At 35.1% G+C, this 19,781-nt stretch overlaps 1 protein-coding gene across 5 annotated transcripts in view; it reads left to right on the forward strand.

Annotated features, from left to right (window-relative positions):
- The window catches only part of CTNNA2 (catenin alpha 2), a 1,323,879-nt gene that overhangs the window by 1,269,411 nt on the left and 34,687 nt on the right, over positions 1–19,781 (forward strand). For all 5 annotated transcript variants that reach the window (XM_043917729.1, XM_043917730.1, XM_043917731.1 and 2 more), the window contains 2 exons: positions 6,935–7,040; positions 13,097–13,231. In XM_043917729.1, coding sequence (XP_043773664.1) covers positions 6,935–7,040; positions 13,097–13,231 — 241 coding nt within the window. The remainder of the gene's footprint in view (positions 1–6,934; positions 7,041–13,096; positions 13,232–19,781) is intronic.

The following is a 19,781-nucleotide window of genomic DNA, read 5'->3' on the forward strand; positions in this document are numbered from 1 at the left end:
TAAGCATTTTTTAATGCACAGTTCTGTGACACTAAGCATACTGACGTTGTTGTGCAACTGTCACCAACATCCTTCTCTAGCACTTTTTCATCTTCCCCAACAGAAACTCTGGCCATTGGACTCTTCATCCCTCATTCCCCTCTCCCCTCAGCACCTGGCAACCACCATTCTTCTTTCTGTCACCATGAACTTGACTAAGTATCTCTTGTAGTGGAAACAAATAACACTTTTCTCTTTGTGACTGGCTTGTTTCACTTAGCATAATGTTCTCAACCAGTAATCATATATGTATGTGAGAGTTGGACCATAAAGAAGACTGAATGCCAAAGAATTGGTGTTTTTGAACTGTGGTGCTGAAGAAGACTCTTGACAGTCCCTTGGACAGTAAGGCAATCAAACCAGTCATTCCTAAAGGAAATCAGGCCTGAATATTCACTGGAAGGACTGATGCTCAAGCTCCAGTACTTTGGCCACCTGATGTGAAAAGGCCACCCATTGGAAAAGACCCTGATGCTGGGAAAGATTGAGGGCAAGAGGAGAAGGGGATGACAGAGGATGAGATGGCTGGATGCCATCACTGACCCAATGGACAGACTGAACAAACTCAGGGAGATAGTGAAGGACAGGAAGCCTGGCATGCTGCAGTTCATGGAGTTGCGAAGAATCCAACACAACTTAGCAACTGAACAACAACAGAAATGTTCTCAAGGTTCAGCCATGTTATAGTTCATGTCAGACTTTCATTTCTTCTTAAGGCTAAATAATATTTTATTTAATATATATATATATATATTATATTTTGCTTATCCATTCATCAATTTTGGAGCACTTGGGTTATGAATAGTTTTGCTGTGAACATGGGTATACAAATACCTCTCTGAGATCTTGCTTTCAATCCTTTGGTATTCCACCCAGAATTGGAATTGCTAGACCATATGGTAGTTTTGTGTTTAATTTTTTGAGGAACCACTGTTTGGTTTTAAATAGCAGCTGCACCATTTTACATTCCCATCAATGGTATTCAAAAGTTGCAACTTATTCACATCCTTTCCAAGACTTCTTATTTTTAGTTTTTGTTTTATTTTTGTTTTTACAGTAACCATTTTAGTATGAGATGGTATCTCACTGTGATCTTGATTTGTATTTTCCTAATTATCAGTGGTGTTAAGCATCTTTTCATGTACTGATTAGCTATTGTATATCTTCTTTTGAGAAATGTATATTTAAGCACTTTGCCCATTTTTTTTTTTTTTTAATTCAGGTTGATTTTTAGTGCTGAGTTGTAGGAGTTTTTCTATATTCTGGGTTTTAACCACTTGTCAGATAGAGGATTTAAAAATATTTTCTGTCATTCTATGGGCTGCATTTTTACTCTGTTGATCGTGTCCTTTAATTCACAGATTTTAAATTTTGATAGAGTCGAATTTGTTAATTAATATTGCTGCTGTTGTCTGTGTTCTTGGTGTCATATTCACGAAATCATTGCCAAATCCAATGTCATGAAGTTTTTCCCGTAAGTTTTCTTGTATGATATGTATAGATTAGCTCTTACAATCCACTTCCAGTTAATTTTTTATATGCTATGAGTTAAGGGTCTTGCTTCATTCTTTTGCATGTGAATATCAATTTTCTGAAATATATGTATATATATAGCAAAATATATATTATACATATTTATATAGCAAAATGATTACCACCAGAGTATAAGCTAACACTTTCAACAGGAAGAACTTCTTAAAGAAGTTTCAAAAAGTGCAAACTCTAGTAGAAATGATTGATACATTTGACCACAATAAAATTAAAATTTATACTTTAAAAAAGCTGTTACAAAAGTAAACATACAGGCTAAGACTGGAAGAAGTAATTTGCAACATGATCAACAAAAGATCAAAATTCAAAATATCTAAAAAACAGAGACAAGTAATTTAGGTAAAAAAAAGAAAATAATGGAGAAATGTGTAAAAAAACTTGAATAAAAACTCAGAGAAAAGGGCATATGAATGATTAATTGTAGTGATCAATAAATGATAAATGATAATGTGACTCAGATTCCTCAACCATCATGGAACATAAAATTACATTTTTTTCATATATATCAGATTGACAGAAAAGTAAGTAAATAAATATAATTTTAAATTATGAAATATACCTGTAGAAAAATGCGTTAAAGAAATGTATACCTTAAATATTATAAACTTTATAACCATCTTCCAGCTCCAGAAGACCCTGCAACCTCCTTCAGTCACAATAGACTTTCTCTCAACTTGGAACAGGGCTCAGTGTTATGTGGCAGCCTGGGTGGGAGGGGAGTTTGGGAAAGAAAGGATACATGTATCCTTTCTACTAAGTTGACTTTTGGCAGCAGCTTTCTAATTTCCTAGAGGAAAAAAAAGAAGCCATAGAAGGAGTACTATCATGGCAGGTTTCAGGATACCAATGTGTCTACTGACAGTTTTACACTCAGCTCTTGTGAGCATGTACAAACCCACTCTAACATTCAAGTGACATTTTCTTCACTTGATTTTTTTTCTTGTTAACAAACTAGGTTTATTTTCTATATCAGTTTTCCCTTCTTTTTTTTTTTTTGGAACCAGTTTTAGATTTGTTTATTTTCTGTGTTCTATTGTTTTCTTTAAAAAAAAAAACAAAAAACAAAAAAACTTTTATTTTGTATTGGGTATTCCCTGGTGACTCAGATGATAAAGAATCCACCTGCAATGCGGGAGAGCTGGCTTAAACCCCTGGGTTGGGAGGATCCCCTGGAGAAGGGAATGGCTACTCACTCCACTATTCTGGCCTAGAAAATTCCATGGACAGAGGAGGATGGTGGGCTACAGTCCATGGGGTCACAAAGAGTCGCATAGGACTGAGAGACTTTCACTCACTGTAATCGATTAATAAGCAATGTTGTGATAGTTTCAGGTGAACAGCAAAAGGACTCAGCCTTACATATGCATGCATCCATTCTTTCCCAGTCTCCCCTCCCATCCAGGCTGCCACATAACCTTGAGCAGTGTTCCATATGCAATATTTTGCTATCCAATGGGTCCTGGTTGCTCATCTGTTTTAAATATAGCAACCTGTCCATCCCATGTTCTATTATTTTCTAACTCATAAATCTCTTCTTGTAATATTTAAAAATTTTTAAATTAAAGTATAATTGATCAACAATGTTATGCTAGCCTCTGCTGTGCAGCAAAGGGACCCAGTTATACACATATAGATGTTTTAAAAAATGTTCTTTTCCATTATGTTTTATCATGTGGTATTGAATATAGTGGGCTTCCCAGGTGGCTCAGTGGTAAAGAATCTCCTGCCAATGCTAGAAGATGCAGGACATGCGGGTTCCCTCCCTGGGTCAGGAAGATCCCTTGGAGAAGGAAATAGCGCACTCCAGTATTCTTGCCTGGAAAATTCCATGGACTTTTTCCCACAGAGGAGACTGATGGGCTACAGTCAATGGGATCACAAAAACTCAGACACGACTGAGCAGCTGAGCACAACATTGAATATAGTGCCCCGTGCTATATAGTAAGACCTTTTTTTTTTTTTTTTTCAATTATTTTTATTAGTTGGAGGCTAATTACCTCACAACATTGCAGTGGGTAAGAGCTTTTTGGTGTTTATTCCTTCTACATAATAATAGTTTGCATCTGCTAATCCTACCTTCCCAGTCCTTCCCTCCTCCACCCCTCCTCCTTGGCAACCAACAAAATTGTGATTAGGACACAGAGGTTCAGTCCTTTATTTCTCTTCTCATCTCCGGCAGGTCACTTAGCCTCCTCTTTGGATTTCAGCTTTCTCAGCTAGAAAACTAGGAAATATTTGATGATCTCAAAATTTCTACATTGCTCTCTAGTTTCATGAAATACATCCCTTTCATCCACTTGTGACTCCAAGAATTGAATTGAGTCCACAATGTGAATTCTAAAGTCTCAAACTTTTAAAATAACAATATAATAGTGAATCTGTAGTCTCTTTTTAATTACAAGAAGACATGCTTCTAATGATGCTTTAGCTGAAATTTAGGAGCCTGAGCCTCAGACAGATTCAAGCCTCTATAAATGTCAGAATCAATCCACGGTTGAAAGTTATCATGAAAGGTTCATGAGTAAGCATTTCTACAAATCCTTCGAAATTCTTGAAGTAAACAAACACCAAGATTGTTATTAATGAAAAATAAAGTATAATGCAGCCTTTTGTGAATGGGTTAGTGAAAGTGAAAGTCGCTCAGTTGTGTCTGACTCTTTGCAACCCCATGGACTATACAGTCCATGGAATTCTCCAGGCCAGAACACTGGAGTGGGTAGCCTTTCCCTTCTCCAGGGGATCTTCCCAACCCAGAGATCAAACCCAGGTCTCCTGCATTGCAGGAGGATTTTTTACCAGTTGAGCTGTAAGGGAAGCCCAAGAATACTGGAGTGGGAAGCTTATCCCTCCTCCAGCAGGAATGGGTTAAAATGAAGGCAAAAATTAACAATTATTTTATCTGAGTAAGATTGTACAAAAAGATTTTCTAAGGTTTGGAAGTTACAGAGAAATAAATAATAATGAGAATACTATTAAATATTGACAGATTCTGCATCTAGAATTTCCTTTAAAAATATAAACCAAACACAATAGTTTATTTAGAGATAATTTAAAAAATAATGTGAGAGAGTGAGAGCCAAATTGTCACAGAATCTTTAATTCACTCATATTATATAAAATGCACATGTAAAAATCTATGTATTTAAAAATCTACATAGCAACTGGATAGAAGTCAATGTCTTTTGTGGAAGAGTTAATGTTCAGTTCAGTTCAGTGGTTTAGTTGTGTCCGACTCTTTGCGACGCCATGGACTGCAGGCTTCCTGGTTCATCACCAACTCCCAGAGCTTACTCAAACTCATGTCCATTGAGTCAGTGATGCCATCCAACCATCTCATCCTTTGTTGTCCCCTTCTTCTCCCACCTTCAATCTTTCCCAGCATCAGGGTCTTTTCCAATGTGTCTGTTCTTCGCATCAGGTGGCCAAAGTATTAGAGTTTCAGCTTCAGCATCAGTCCTTCCAAAGAATATTCAGGATTGATTTAGGATGGACTGGTTGGATCTCCTTGCAGTCCAAGAGACCCTCAAGAGTCTTCTCCAACACCGCAGTTCAAAAGTACCAATTCTTCAGTGCTCAACTTTCTTTATAGTCCAACTCTCACATCCATACATGACTACTGGAAAAACGATAGCTTTGAGAATACGGACCTTTGTTGGAAAAGGAATGTCTCAACTTTTTAATATGCTGTCTAGGTTGTCATAACTTTTCTTCCAAGGAGCAAACATCTTTTAATTTCATGGCTGTGCTCACCATCTGCACTGATTTTAGAGCCCCCCAAAATAAAACCTCTCACTGTTCCCATTGTTTCCTCATCTATTTGCCATGAGTTGATAGGACCAGATGCCATGATCTTAGTTTTCTGAATGTTGAGTTTTAAGCCAACTTTTTCACTCTCCTCTTTCACTTTCTAGAGTTAATGTTGAAAAATGAAATATCTTAAGTTTTGAATTTCCCTATATATATGTTTAAGCATTCATGTGAACACAATATATCTTACTTTTAGCTACTAACACTAAAAATTCCAGAAGCAAAATTAAGAGGGAAATAAAATGCCCTTCATTTACATTTATTTTCTAAAGTCATTTTAAGTCTTCCATTTTATAAAAAGGTATTATGGAACAATGGCAATCATTGCCTACTCTCTATGCAATCTAAATAAATGACGTCTGAGTAGTTTTTCTCTGTATCTCACCACATGTTTAACTATAGGATTATAATTTTGTAGTCCTAAAAAATGCATTGATTTTTACATGCATATAAGGAGACCAGTTGGAATAGGAAATCACAACTCCAGTATTCTTGCCTGGAAAATGCCAAGGGCAGAGGATCCTGGCAGGCTACAGTCCATGGAGTTGCAAAGAGTTGGACATGACTGAGCAACCGAGCACAAGGAGACCAGTAACAATGCTAAAAATAGAAGAATAAATGTATTTATTCTATCATGTTATTTACCTTTCAAGAAAAGAGAAGGTATATCATATGCAACATTTTGTTTAAAAATTTATAATGCAGCATAGTTTCCTTTTCCTTTCTAATAAATATTTGAAAGACATGTAATATTAAATAGTTCACCTAATTGAAAACCTTATATGAAAATATTGGGGCAATGGTTTTTGGCAACATGAAGACATCTACTGCCACACAGTGTTCTATGAGTGTTCTTTCATAAGTCAGTTACAGAAGCATATAAGCCAGCAAGAGAAAGAGCTCAGCAGATTTCTGAAATTTTGGCCAAATAGTCCCCAGTTATGGACAGGAGACAATGGTTTCCCAAAGAGCCAAAGTGGACTTAAAAATATGATTAGCATAATAATAATGCTGGGCATGGTATGAAAGACAGTGAATGAGCATTTATTTTGGCTAGACTGATTTAAATTTAGAATTTATCACATGATTTGCATAAGCTTGGGAGAGTTAATCACTTTAGTCTATTTTTCTCTTCTCTAAAATGGGGATGATGATGCCTGCTTGTTAGGGTTGTTATGAAGATAAATGTATACAACAGCATAGACACATGATAAGCATTTACATGTTAAATTCCCATTGCCCTTGTAGTGATCATCTTTTTTAATGGACCACTGTTCAAAAAATATAGAAATTCATGTAAAGAATAAAATGTGAGCATGCCCATCCAAATAGGGAAAAATATTCCTTGAAAATGAATGTAAATAAAGTGGATTATTTAAATGGAAATTGAAGTGAATCAAGAAAACATTCAAATTTCCTCTAACGTGGTCAGAGCCAAATCAAATACAAAAGCAGAGTCCTGGACAAACAATATGGTAGGTGTGTCTATTTCCTGCCATAAAGTGAATTTCTAATTATGTTGTGCCTGTTGTTTCAGAGGCAAAGGCCCGTTGAAAAATACATCTGATGTCATTAATGCCGCCAAGAAAATTGCCGAAGCAGGTTCTCGAATGGACAAATTAGCCCGTGCTGTGGCTGATCAGGTAATCTAAGAGGGAAGAGCAAGCACATGCTGAGTGGGGTCATTAACTAGCTCTTGGGTTCTGTAATGGGTTTTATGCACTCTATTAAATGCTTCTGAAGAATGAATTGTAGAGAATCGCTAACATTTTACAAACTGACCTCTAACTCTGTCAAGATTGAGTTGATGCCAAAGGTGGGTTCTGTTTTCAAAGTTCCTTTAGAAAGAAGGGTATCCACTTTTTAAGAGACATAACCTTCAAGGAATCATGGATTATCCTGGCTGTCCTCATTCAGAAACACAGTGACATTGCACAAGTGGGAAGCAAAAGAAACAACTTTATTTCTTGTTATAATTGATCTCACTATAATGATGCTGTTTATAATTCATTATAATTTATGTCCTGGCATAAAAGTGATAAATCCACATAATCGAGAACATTCAGATTTCAGCTTTATTTTCATCCAGACTCAAAGAGCATCAGAAATTAACAAAGTTCTCAGAGTATCTTTTATGCCTTTAGATTGAATTAAGATTCACGTTAACATAGTTCTCAGTCTCAAGGTTGAATATTTGAGCTTATTTCCACTCTTTTCATTTTATTTTGCTGAACTGGAACTCTAAAATCCTGTTCTAAGTATGTCTTCTTTCAATAATGGGCCATTTCTTATAAGTGTACTTTAGGCAATAGACTCTTTCAAATAACTGATGCTTATCTCTTTAAACAATGGTGGCTTACAGTTTGAGCCAGTTTCAAAGGAAAATGTCTTGAAATATATATTGATTCTGCAATAGAAAATAGTATATAAACTGTTATTTACATGGTAAAAGCATTATGAACACGAATTTACTACGAAACAGATCATTCTCTTTGGGAACACTGAAAGATTTAAGATTTTTTCCTTCTCTGTGGAGGAGGGCTTCTCTGTAGCTCAGTTGGTAGAGAATCTGCCTGCAATGCAAGAGACTGCCCGTTGTGTAGGAGATGCGGGTTTGACCCCTGGGTCAGGAAGATCCCCTGGAGAAGGAAATGGCTACCCATTCCAGAATATTTGCCATGGGATCACAAAGAGTTGGACATGACTTAAGGACTAAACCACAACCACCTCCTCCATAAATGGCTGTGGTCTCCTGTGGTTTTTAAGTTGCTTACTATAGTTTATCTCCCTCATTTTCTAATATAAGACTGTTCCTCTAAATACTTGCCTTCAACTTCCCAAATTATAGAATACCTCGTCAATACCAAATTTACTCATCTCCTAAAGTCTGAGAAGAAAAACTCATGATTAAACTATTGGAATTGCTTTTAAAATAAGTCAGCAGATTGTCTCATATTATATATATGATAGCAAATCTGGAGGAATGTTTTGCTTACTTTTGAATTTTTGAGAAACACTTAAGAGTAAAAATAATTTACTAAATATTACCAAAATTTGAAAATCTCCTGAAATTTGTAGTGATTAAGGACCAAACCATTATTATATTTCTAATTTCAGGGCACTACTGATTGCCAAGCTTCCTACATTTTGCAGCAAAAGTTGAGTTCCATATGTCACCCAGAAGGTTCATATAAAAGAGAGGAGAGAAAATGAGTTTATTTGAAAATAGCTCTCATACATGCAAACATACAGAAATGCACCGGCCATGAAAGAATGCTGCATTTTTTTCTGCAAATATTGAGGCAATTTTCTGCATATGTTGGGATAAGTGGAGTGACCAGAGATTGACAGGTGGTTCTGAGAGAGGATTGTGCTAGGATCGACTCTTAAGGAGTAAAAGTAGATGAAGTTTGGATGGTTTTTCCATTATATTCCAAATCTCAATGGCTGAAACTACTTCTCAGTAAGTTTAGGCTCCTTGAGCTCAATATTTTTTATTGTGATTCTTATTTTTGATTTTGAAATTTTGGATCTTTATTTCAAACAATTATGTATCAGGAAACACAGCCCCTGAACAGCTTTGATATCTGGAAAACATATCACATGTGCACACACACATGCAAATCCCAGGATTTTAGATGTATCTTGAGATTGTGACAGAGTATTAAAATGACATTTAATGATGACGTAACAAAGAAAAGATAAACACAACCTCTTTGTAGCATTCTTCCTGTCATCAGTTGTGAAGCAACCTGCAATTTTTGCTAATGTTTGGTCTGAATGGAACATTTCTTTTCAAATAATGCATCCATTTCTACTATTCCAATGGTATAAGAGTTATTTCTCTTGGTCCATAATGCCTTTATGTATGTTTTTAAATACTTCAGTTTAAATAACAGAATAAAATGAGCATTTCCAAAATGTGCATTGGTTGGCTTTATTTTGCCAGAAAATATTTTTATGAAGATTTGAGATATGCACATAGTATAAACTTTTTACGGACTGTTGCATTTTTAATTACTGTTCCATTGAGATAGAACTTCCATTTTAATTTGCTGCAAAGTATTTGTATCAAAGGCCTTTAGGGAGATATCATTTTAAAGTTAATTCCTTTCAGTATATGGGTCTCTGGAGAAGGATAAATATTACAGTATGAAGTACTTGTAGGAAGCTAAAAACAGTCTCTGTGGGATTCTTTCTTGATAAATGCAGTTAGTGAAAAAAAAAATACCACAATGGTAAGTATTATGTAGAAAAAAGACCCCTTTGTAACTTATTAAATAAATGGCTATGTCAAATGACTGGCTTCACAGTATTAATGAAAGAATTCCCTTTCTTAAGCTTGAAGAAAGCTTAGCTGGAGTCTTTTTCTCATACTTTTGTTCTAAATAAGGTACTTTACTTTGGGCTGTAGGTAATCATTTCTTACAGTGTTTCATCAAGGATCTGGTGATTATATGTCCTTTTTAAGTGCCAGATTGAGGGAGAACAATAGAATATCCTGGAGAATTTTGAACTGAACTTTGGATAGTAATAGGAATATATTTCAATTACTTGATAGCTATTGGCATTGAAGCTTCAGAAATGCTTTAGGGAATCATGTAAATGTCTCTGAAAGTGTTCAGCTCTGTTCAGTGTGTATTTGATGGACATCTACCCACTTAAGTTACAAAAAGAATTCAAAACCTTGGTCACCAGAATTTTTTTTTAAGAATTCAAAATCTCTGCTACATCCTTGGAAGGGTCTTGTTGTTACACTGATAAGCTTATTTCAGTGGGCTTCCAACTCATTTTACTCACATCTTTTTCTTTTACAATGGTCTTGATCCTTCTCACAGCCTCTGGTTTAAATTAAGTTTATCATGTTGCTAAAATTTTTTTCCATTTATTTTTATTAGTTGGAGGCTAATTACTTTACAATATTGTAGTGGTTTTTGCCATACATTGACATGAATCAGCCATGGATTTACATGTGTTCCCCATCCCAATCCCCCCTCCTGCCTCCCTCTCCATCCCATCCCTCTGGGTCTTCCCAGTGCACCAGCCCTGAGCAATTGTCTCATGCATCCAACCTGGGCTGGTGATCTGTTTCACCCTTGATAGTATACTTGTTTCAATGCTATTCTCTCAGAACATCCCACCCTCGCCTTCTCCCACAGAGTCCAAAAGTCTGTTCTGTACATCTGTGTCTCTTTTTCTGTTTTGCATATAGGGTTATCATTACCATCTTTTTAAATTCCATAAATATGTGTCAGTATACTGTATTGGTCTCTATCTTTCTGACTTACTTCACTCTGTATAATGGGCTCCAGTTTCATCCACCTCATTAGAACTGATTCAAATGAATTATTTTTAATGGTTGAGTCATATTCCATAGTGTATATGTACCATAGCTTCCTTATCCATTCGTCTGCTGATGGGCATCTAGGTTGCTTCCATGTCCTGGCTATTATAAACAGTGCTGTGATGAACATTGGGGTACACATGTCTCTTTCAGATCTGGTAATGGTACCTCATTGAGGTTTTGATTTGCATTTCTCTGATAATGAGTGATATTGAGCATCTTTTCATGTGTTTGTTAGCCATCTGTATATCTTTGGAGAAATGTCTGTTTAGATTTTTGGCCCATTTTTTGATTGGGTCATTTATTTTTCTGGAATTGAGCTGTAGGAGTTGCTTGTATATTTTTGAAATTAATCCTTTGTCTGTTTCTTCATTTGCTATTATTTTCTCCCATTCTGAAGGCTGTCTTTTCACCTTGCTTATCGTTTCCTTTGTTGTGCAAAGACTTTTAAGTTTCATTGGGTCCCATTTCTTTATTTTTGCTTTTATTTCCAATATTCTGGGAGGTGGGTCATAGAGGATCTTGCTGTGATTTATGTTTTGGAGAGGAGAGTGTTTTGCCTATGTTCTCCTCTAGAAGTTTTATAGTTTCTGGTCTTACATTTAGATCTTTAATCCACTTTGAGTTTATTTTTGTGTATGGTGTTAGAAAGTGTTCTAGTTTCATTCTTTTACAAGTGGTTAACCAGTTTTCCCAGCACCACTTGTTAAAGAGGTTGTCTTTTTCTCATTGTATATTCTTGCCTCCTTTGTCGAAGATAAGGTGTCTGTAGGTACGTGGATTTATCTCTGGGCTTTCTATTCTGTTCCATTGATCTATATTTCTGTCTTTGTGCCAGTACCATACTGTCTTGATGACAGTGGCTTTGTAGTAGAGCCTGAAGTCAGGCAGGTGGATTCCTCCAGTTCCATTCTTCTTTCTCAAGATTGCTTTCGCTATTCGAGGTTTTTTTGTATTTCCATACAAATTGTGAAATTATTTGTTCTAGTTCTGTGAAGAATACCATTGGTAGCTTGATAGGGATTGCATTGAATCTATAGATTGCTTTGGATAGTATACTCATTTTCACAATATTGCTTCTTCCAATCCATGAACACGGTATATTTCTCCACCTGTTTGTGTCCTCTCTTATTTCTTTCATCAGTGTTTTATAGTTTTCTATGTATAAGTCTTTTGTTTCTTTAGGTAGATATACTCCTAAGTATTTTATTCTTTTTGTTGCAATGGTGAATGGTATTGATTCCTTAATTTCTCTTTCTGTTTTCTCATTGTTAGTGTATAGGAATGCAAGGGATTTCTGTCTGTTAATTTTATATCCTGCAACTTTACTATATTCATTGATTAGCTCTAGTAATTTTCTGGAAGAGTCTTTAGGGTTTTCTATGTAGAGGATCATGTCATCTGCGAACAGCGAGAGTTTCACTTCTTCTTTTCCTATCTGGATTCCTTTTATTTCTTTTTCTACTCTGATTTCTGTGGCCAAAACTTCCAACACTATGTTGAATAGTAGTGGTGAGAGTGGGCACCCTTGTCTTGTTCCTGATTTTAGGGGAAATGCTTTCAATGTTTCACCATTGAGGATAATGTTTGCTGTGGGTTTGTCATATATAGCTTTTATTATGTTGAGATATGTTCCTTCTATTCCTGCCTTCTGGAGAGTTTTTATCATAAATGGTTGTTGAATTTTGTTGAAGGCTTTTTTCTGCATCTATTGAGATACTCATATGGTTTTTATCTTTCAATTTGTTAATGTGGTGTATTACATTGATTGATTTGTGGATATTAAAGAATCCTTGCGTTCCTGGGATAAAGCCCACTATTCCAGAAAGTGCAATAGAGTTTCTTTAGTGAATGATACATTTCTTAGAAAGCCAAAAGAAACAAATGCATTTTCTAGCAAATCGAATTGAAACTGTCTTTTACTATGGCCGAGAGACTGTCACACAGAATGATTTCCTTCTAGCATCTATTGCTTTGTTGTCTGTGTTAAAATAACTTTGCATATAGTGAACATGGAATGGCCCACTAGGAGAAATCCTATAAAATATTGTTTTCTTTGCAGTTTAGAAGATAATTGATAAAATACTTATACATTCTTCCCAATAAGACTTTCTGGGAAATCATCAATATTCTTTGTATAGAATTTTATCAAAGTAGAACTAACCACTCTCACCTATCACTGTGGCCTTCTAAATTCCCTAAAGCATTTCTGAAGCTTTAATGCACTATCAAGTTGAATGGATATAATTAAGGTATATGACCGTGAAAACTTTTCTTCTCACAGCTTCTATATAGCACGTATTAGAAACTGAAAGATTCTTACTAATTGAGATAATTTTTTTTAATGTTTTATAGTGTCCTGATTCAGCATGTAAGCAGGATTTATTAGCCTACCTTCAACGTATTGCCTTGTATTGCCATCAGCTTAACATCTGCAGCAAGGTGAAAGCCGAAGTACAGAATCTGGGAGGAGAGCTCATTGTGTCAGGGGTAAGCTGGGACCTGGGCTTCGCAATTCAAGTTCCCACTGTTGTTCTTTCAAGGCAAGCATTCTTGGCAACAGTACTGCTAAAAACACCAAACTACAGTGATTCATAGGTAGTTTTTTTTTTTTTTCTTTTTAAATGTTATCACCATTATTCCAGACCTTACAATAACTCACAATGAACAATTTGATTTTCCAATTACCCTGTGTTTATACTAGCCTTATAAAATCTCCATTCTTCACAAGAAAACTAATTTCATAGTCTGGAAAGTCATTGCCAAGTTGTGACTATTATAATTATTTGGGGCTTCTGTATATTTACTCATTGTAAGTCTACTTCCCTCTGTTAGTCCTAGTAATTTTCATTCTCTGTTCAGGAGCCAGCCTCTCTATGTGTGGATTGTGTTCACATGTTAGAGATGGTGAAAACAATAGGAATTCATTCATCAGGTTCCAATGCATACTAGGTTATCAATAACCTTTAAAAGCCAGAAAGCATTTGAATTTAATACAGATTGATGTGCTGTTGCCAAAAACTAACATAGTTGTCAGACACTAACAATTATAGATCCTTTATTCAATCACTTCAGTGTTTCCCTTCTCATGAAAATATAAGTATCTGGTCCATTTTCATCAAATGCAAAGAAACAAAAAGCTCAATGAATAGAAGTATCATGATTTCTTGGCAAGATTTCCAAATGTATGTGTTGAGGTTCTTACCTTGGCTTCTTCTCCTCCCTCAGTCCCTTTCTTTCAACACAAGATGCCATCTATTGTAAACTATTTGCAAATTCCAAAGTGTGGCTCTGCCACCTTTAGTTCTTTTCCCAGTCAGCCATGATGCTGCTATTTTCAGTGTGGCATTACCAGAAACAGAATATTATCCATATGGTGAATGCCTTGTGAACATCAGACTGGTCATGAAGCTCAATTCTTCCTTAAGGCATTTGCAGAAATTCACCATTTGATTAAAAATATGTGCAAAAATCATTCTTGAACCCAAAGGTTTCAGTTCCTGTATTATTTGGCATTAAGAAAACCTAGCTGGGAAAAGAGCTTATCTGGCTTGCATGGAGATTCCATTTAGAAAGTCTGTTCCATGCAGTCTCATCTAGTGCCCAGTAAATTGCAATTTTGTGCCTCTTAGCAAAGCATAGTCACCCCTCCTTTTCCAAAATGATCCCGCTTCAACATTCTTCAACAACCAAGAGCAATCTGTCTTGCAATGTGTCCTTTCTGCCACATTGGTTATTACCAAGATTCTCTCTGCCAAGAAGTGATCGAAACATTGCATTTCCCTTGCTTCCTTTCTTATCTTCAGCCTCAATGGTATAGTTTCCCATACCATTCAGCTTTCATGTCCATCTGTATCAAGCACCTGTGGGACTGAGTGCATTTTGTTTCGCTTGCCTTGTGTGCTTTCATTTGTTACTTTCCAAATCTTATTATTTACATGGATGCGCAGAGCATCTTTGTGAATCTCAGACTCCGCAACCTCATCTAAGTGAGTTTTACGGGCAGAGTTGCTCTCCATCATCCTCTCAGTGCCCATTGTTCATCACTGCCTCCAGAGCTTCATTTCCATTGTATTTTCCTCATTTAGTTGTAGTCCAAACCATCACTGGCTTTTATCACTTGCACTGTTGGCATTTGCAGAAGTGTTTGAGAACACTTATCACAAAGCCTGTTTCCTTCTTTGAGTCTTATTGGCAATGTTCATAAATCCTTGCATGGGAGAAGGCTTCTTTCAGAGGAATGTTATACCACTTTATAATAATTCTGAGTCAAATGCATTATAAAGATTTGCTTATATTGCTCAGTTATGGGCCTGCTCTTGGTTTCTTCATGATTTTTTTCCAAGCTTGATTGCTATTTGGTGCCACACCTGCATCTGTAGTCTGCTGTCTTTGCCACTCTGCCTCCATCTTCTTCTTCATCCTTCATTGATGGCCAATAGACAAAAAACAACAACAACAATATGTTTATTTTGCACAGTAGCACACATGACCGTCTTCAAAATTCTGAAAGAGTCAAGAATGTGAGACCCCATACACACAAACTTTCAATGATTTTGCCAAGAAAGTTCATCCATGCTTTGGGCCCCATTTATTTTGTTGTCTGGCATGATGAAGTTGCCACATTTTTAAGGAGAAGTTGCTATATTAAATACAGTATGCATATGTATATATTAAATATAGTATTGCATATAATATGCAATTAAAAAGAGAAATACTTGAATTGTCCTTTCTTTTTTCCTATGTCTTTGTGTACATGGTATTCAAAACTTCCCCAGGACAGTATTTTTGTTAGAAGTCAAAGTTTCTACTGAAGCAGAAGAGATTTGGATAATTTTTTTTTCCATTTTGCCAAGAAAAATTATTTGGATTTAAAAACTGAATGCCGTGTTTTTATAGTCTTATGCTGGCATGATGAACTTAAACTAAAAATATGCACATGTGCATAACTGTATACCATGTCAGCTTGTGTATGTTTTATGTGAGTCTATGTGTACAAAGTGGGAAAGGCCTCTTCTATGGTGTCTGCCTTTGACTTGAGAGGTGGCTCAGGAAATCTCAATGGGACATGGTGACAGTGGGTGAAAAACTTTTCATGAGTCATGATGGGAACTAGAGAAATAGAGCAAACCAGGGTGTATGCCTATGGATGCTCATTCACACAACTGCTATCTAAGAAGCAGCATTAGTTTTCTGGCTGGCAATCAATTTTTTGAAGTCATTGGCTTAAACATTTCTCAAAAGTGGAAAGGTGCCATTCTTATTAAATCTCACAGTAGAAGATGCATATTTGTGAGCCAGTTCAGCTCAATGTGGTTGCTAAGCAGGTAATGGGAAAGGGAATTAAAAAAAAACAAAAAAATCCTCAAAGAGTGATAGAAATGTTAGAGGGAGAGCAGAGGAAATGAAAGCCCAGACAATTAAACAGCCTGATAGTTTATATACTGGCTTTATTTGCTTGTTTAGTTTAATGTGTGGTAGTTTAATCTTCTAAGCTTTACATGCTTTCTGGAAAAAAAAAGACTGTTGTAAGAAGAAAAGAAAAAGAGGAAAGGGGAGAGGAGGAAGAAGCATAAAAGAAGGAAAAAGAGAAAACAAAGGAAAAATAAATTTAACCATAGCATAACATAAATAAGTTCAGTTCAAGTAATACCCATTAAAGGTGACAACATTTTGTTCATCATGGGAGACAAGTTGAACCACAATATGTTTTGAATACAAATCACTTCCAATGCCATGCTATGGAAATTACCTGTATATTTGATTGTCATATTTTAAATTAATTTTTCTGCATTCAGTTTCAGAGAATTTAATACTTTCTTTTAAATTTAAAAAATGGAGATATACACATGCAACTGAAGAAACAAAAACCATTTTATAAGCCTTGATAATCTTTAGCTACCCAAAGATTTATACTTTGTACATTATTATGAATGAGATTCAAAACACAAATGTAGGGATTTCGAATATAGAATGCTGAATATCAAGCATTCTGATAAAACAAAAAAATTCCATCTAAAATGTTAAGTTTAAATACAACAGGAGCCCCATTATAACAATAAAACCAGAAAACAAGAACGATAACTGCTCTCGACAAGAATTTGATGTTCAGATTCAGAGATGGAGGACCACTGATATAACTTAGAGCTGACTCTACATGAGAAGTTACAAAGTTAATAGATTTTATTGCAAATAAATGCCTTTTTTCATGCAAACAAAATATAGGGACAGAGTTTAGAGGTGACAAATGTTAGTTCCTTTAGTCCTCAGGCTGATTAAGTGGAGCCATGACCTATTCCTGAAGGACTGAGTAATTTGCCCTAATGTGAATTTTAGTTATTTTGTCTTTTAAATATCTCCTTTCCAAATTTGAATTCCTCTCAACTGGATTATGAAGAAAAGTTTGACAAGGTGAGCAAGCATAATTTGCAACACTGGTAGGATCTGAATTGGTAAAAAGAAAATTGGAGAATAAGGGGTCAATTATGTTTCATATCATTCAAACATTGGGCTCAGTTAAAACTAATATTCATGGTAATAGATAAAAAATACTCATAAAAATACTAGAAACTGGTCATATTCAAGTTAATTTGAATAAAATACATATATGCTATATGCACATGCTTACATATATACACATAACAAATAAAGCTGATTTGCTTCCTTGTCCCCTTAATAAGCAATAATTAAGAAATGAACAAATGATTGACAACTGTGACATATCTAATTCAATGTAATACAATTTGGGGGAACATATAGGGTTTGTTTGTACAATGTTATATATATTTGTACAATACCATATATATATACATACACATACCTATATATGTGTGTGTGTATACACACACACACACACACACACACATATATATATATATATAATGGTGGTTGTTTGAGATGAGAATTGCATTATACTTGAAAATTTTTTTATTCCCTCTATAAAAAAGTATTAGTATTTTGTAATGAGATGAAACAATCACTGAAACAAGCATTGTATTGATACCTAGTTGTGTAGACTCATACTTTAAGCATGATTTTGGGGGAAAAGAGTCTTTCTTAATGTATCTTCTGATTCTGTATATTGTCAATTCTTGATTATCTCCACTGATCAAAGTATAGTAGTAATGGGAAAAAATCTAAATTGCTAGCTATTTCAGTTTGGGTTTGGAATTCACTTCTATACTTCATTTAAAAAAAAAGGGTATGTGTTCAGGCGACTCAACAGTTTCAAAGAATTTTATTCAGACCTTCCAGAGGGTAAGTTATTAAGTATTTGGCTTAAATAACTTTTTCTGATCTTGGGAAAGTAGGAAAATTCAGATCCAAGGAAAGTAAGATTAAAGCTAAAGTCAGATTATCAATCTGAATGGAGGGATAATGAAGAAACTCTGTAACAGTAAGAAAATTAAATCGGTATTCATCATCTTCAGAATGGCAATAGTTCTTCGCACTTTATCTTCTAGTATGATGGGTTGTTGCATAACTCAATTTTTCTCCCAACAGCCTACGCATTAATGTGTTATGATGGTACAACTATAGCCATAGAAATTCTGATTCCCACTTTAAATCTTCCTTAGTTACATTCATGTCAGTGTCCATGGTCATTGACTTTTGCACAACCCAAATTATGCAAACCTTTAGAGAAAAATAACCCTTTAGTTTTTTTTCAGTGCAAATTCATTCTCTTGGTGTTGTAAAAGTGACATTCAACAAACTCCAGGCATTATTTTTGGAAGAAATTTGAAATAAGTTTTATAAGAAAAGTAAAAAATCTCCTTGGGTTTCAGGCATCATAGAAAACTTTATGTCTGTAGCACCACAGCATATCACCCTGACTTCAAATAATAATCTTGCACAAAGGAGGAAGGTATGTTGCTTCACTGTAAGAAGTAACTCTTCAGATACATACTCAACGATACTAATCTAAAGTTACCAATATGGTTAATTCTATTCATCGAAAAAAGATCAGTTATTCACTCATGAAATTAAACCAGTTTGTTATCTTACTAAATTGTTTTATGCACAGAAAAAGACTTTTCTAATGTAAATCCTAAACTAAGAAAACAGACTCTATTGTGGCAAAGCTGGGATGTGAACCAAGCAAATAACTCTTTGACCTCAACTGGAGACATGGATTAACGAAATTAGGATCTACTCAGTGGATTCACTTGATTATATCACCTGAACCTGAGATGAGCAGTTTACATTTTAGTTTAAGGGCATTATTGCTTATAAGAGCAAAAAGTGTTAGTGACTTTACGAACAGAGGAGTGTCTCTGAGTCAGAAATAGCAACGCCATTACCTGTCACTGAATCAATGGACTTTCATTCCTTTGGGTTTTAGAATTTTTTCAAGTATCCAAAGCCACGAATTAAAATAAGGCAGACAAATATTTCATGCAATTATCTGTTAGTAGTTAATGTCTTCGATTTTAATATCCTAAGGGTTATTTTGGCATCAAATGAATAGTAATATTTTACAAAAACTTGGAAATGAGAAACATAGAAGGCACCTAAATGAGGGACAATGATTGCACAAATCTTTTGATATCTGTGAAACACAGGAAAACCTAGCTAAAGATATCCTGCTTTATATAATTTTCCCATGAGATATGTTCAGAGATCTTGTCTACATGTAATAGTTGTCTGAGTTCCTTCTAAGATGTTCTTTGTTTATCAGTATGTTTTAAGAGTTAATGTCTGTAGTAGTATCTTAGAAGCTAGCACCTTCTCCCCCATTTTAAACTAGTTTTGGATATATGAGAGCAACCCAGATCTACCTGTTTCCTTCAGTTGAACCAAATAATTATGAGAAGCTGAAGTGTTGATTGAATATCTTTATTTAGATACAGTATCTATAATTCAGTTCCTCGTTTTTGGTTTTCCTGTATACCCTCCGATTTGTCAGCTCTAGTCAAGAAATATGTTATTTTGAATGGGTTACCCAAATCTATTGTGTTTTTATTCTTGTTTCTACTTGGAATGCCTTAAGAGAAGTTAAAATATGAACAAGTTGATATAAAGTATATAATTAAATTTA

This window comes from Cervus elaphus, chromosome 11, assembly GCF_910594005.1.
Source record: "Cervus elaphus chromosome 11, mCerEla1.1, whole genome shotgun sequence".
Classification (NCBI taxonomy): domain Eukaryota; kingdom Metazoa; phylum Chordata; class Mammalia; order Artiodactyla; family Cervidae; genus Cervus; species Cervus elaphus.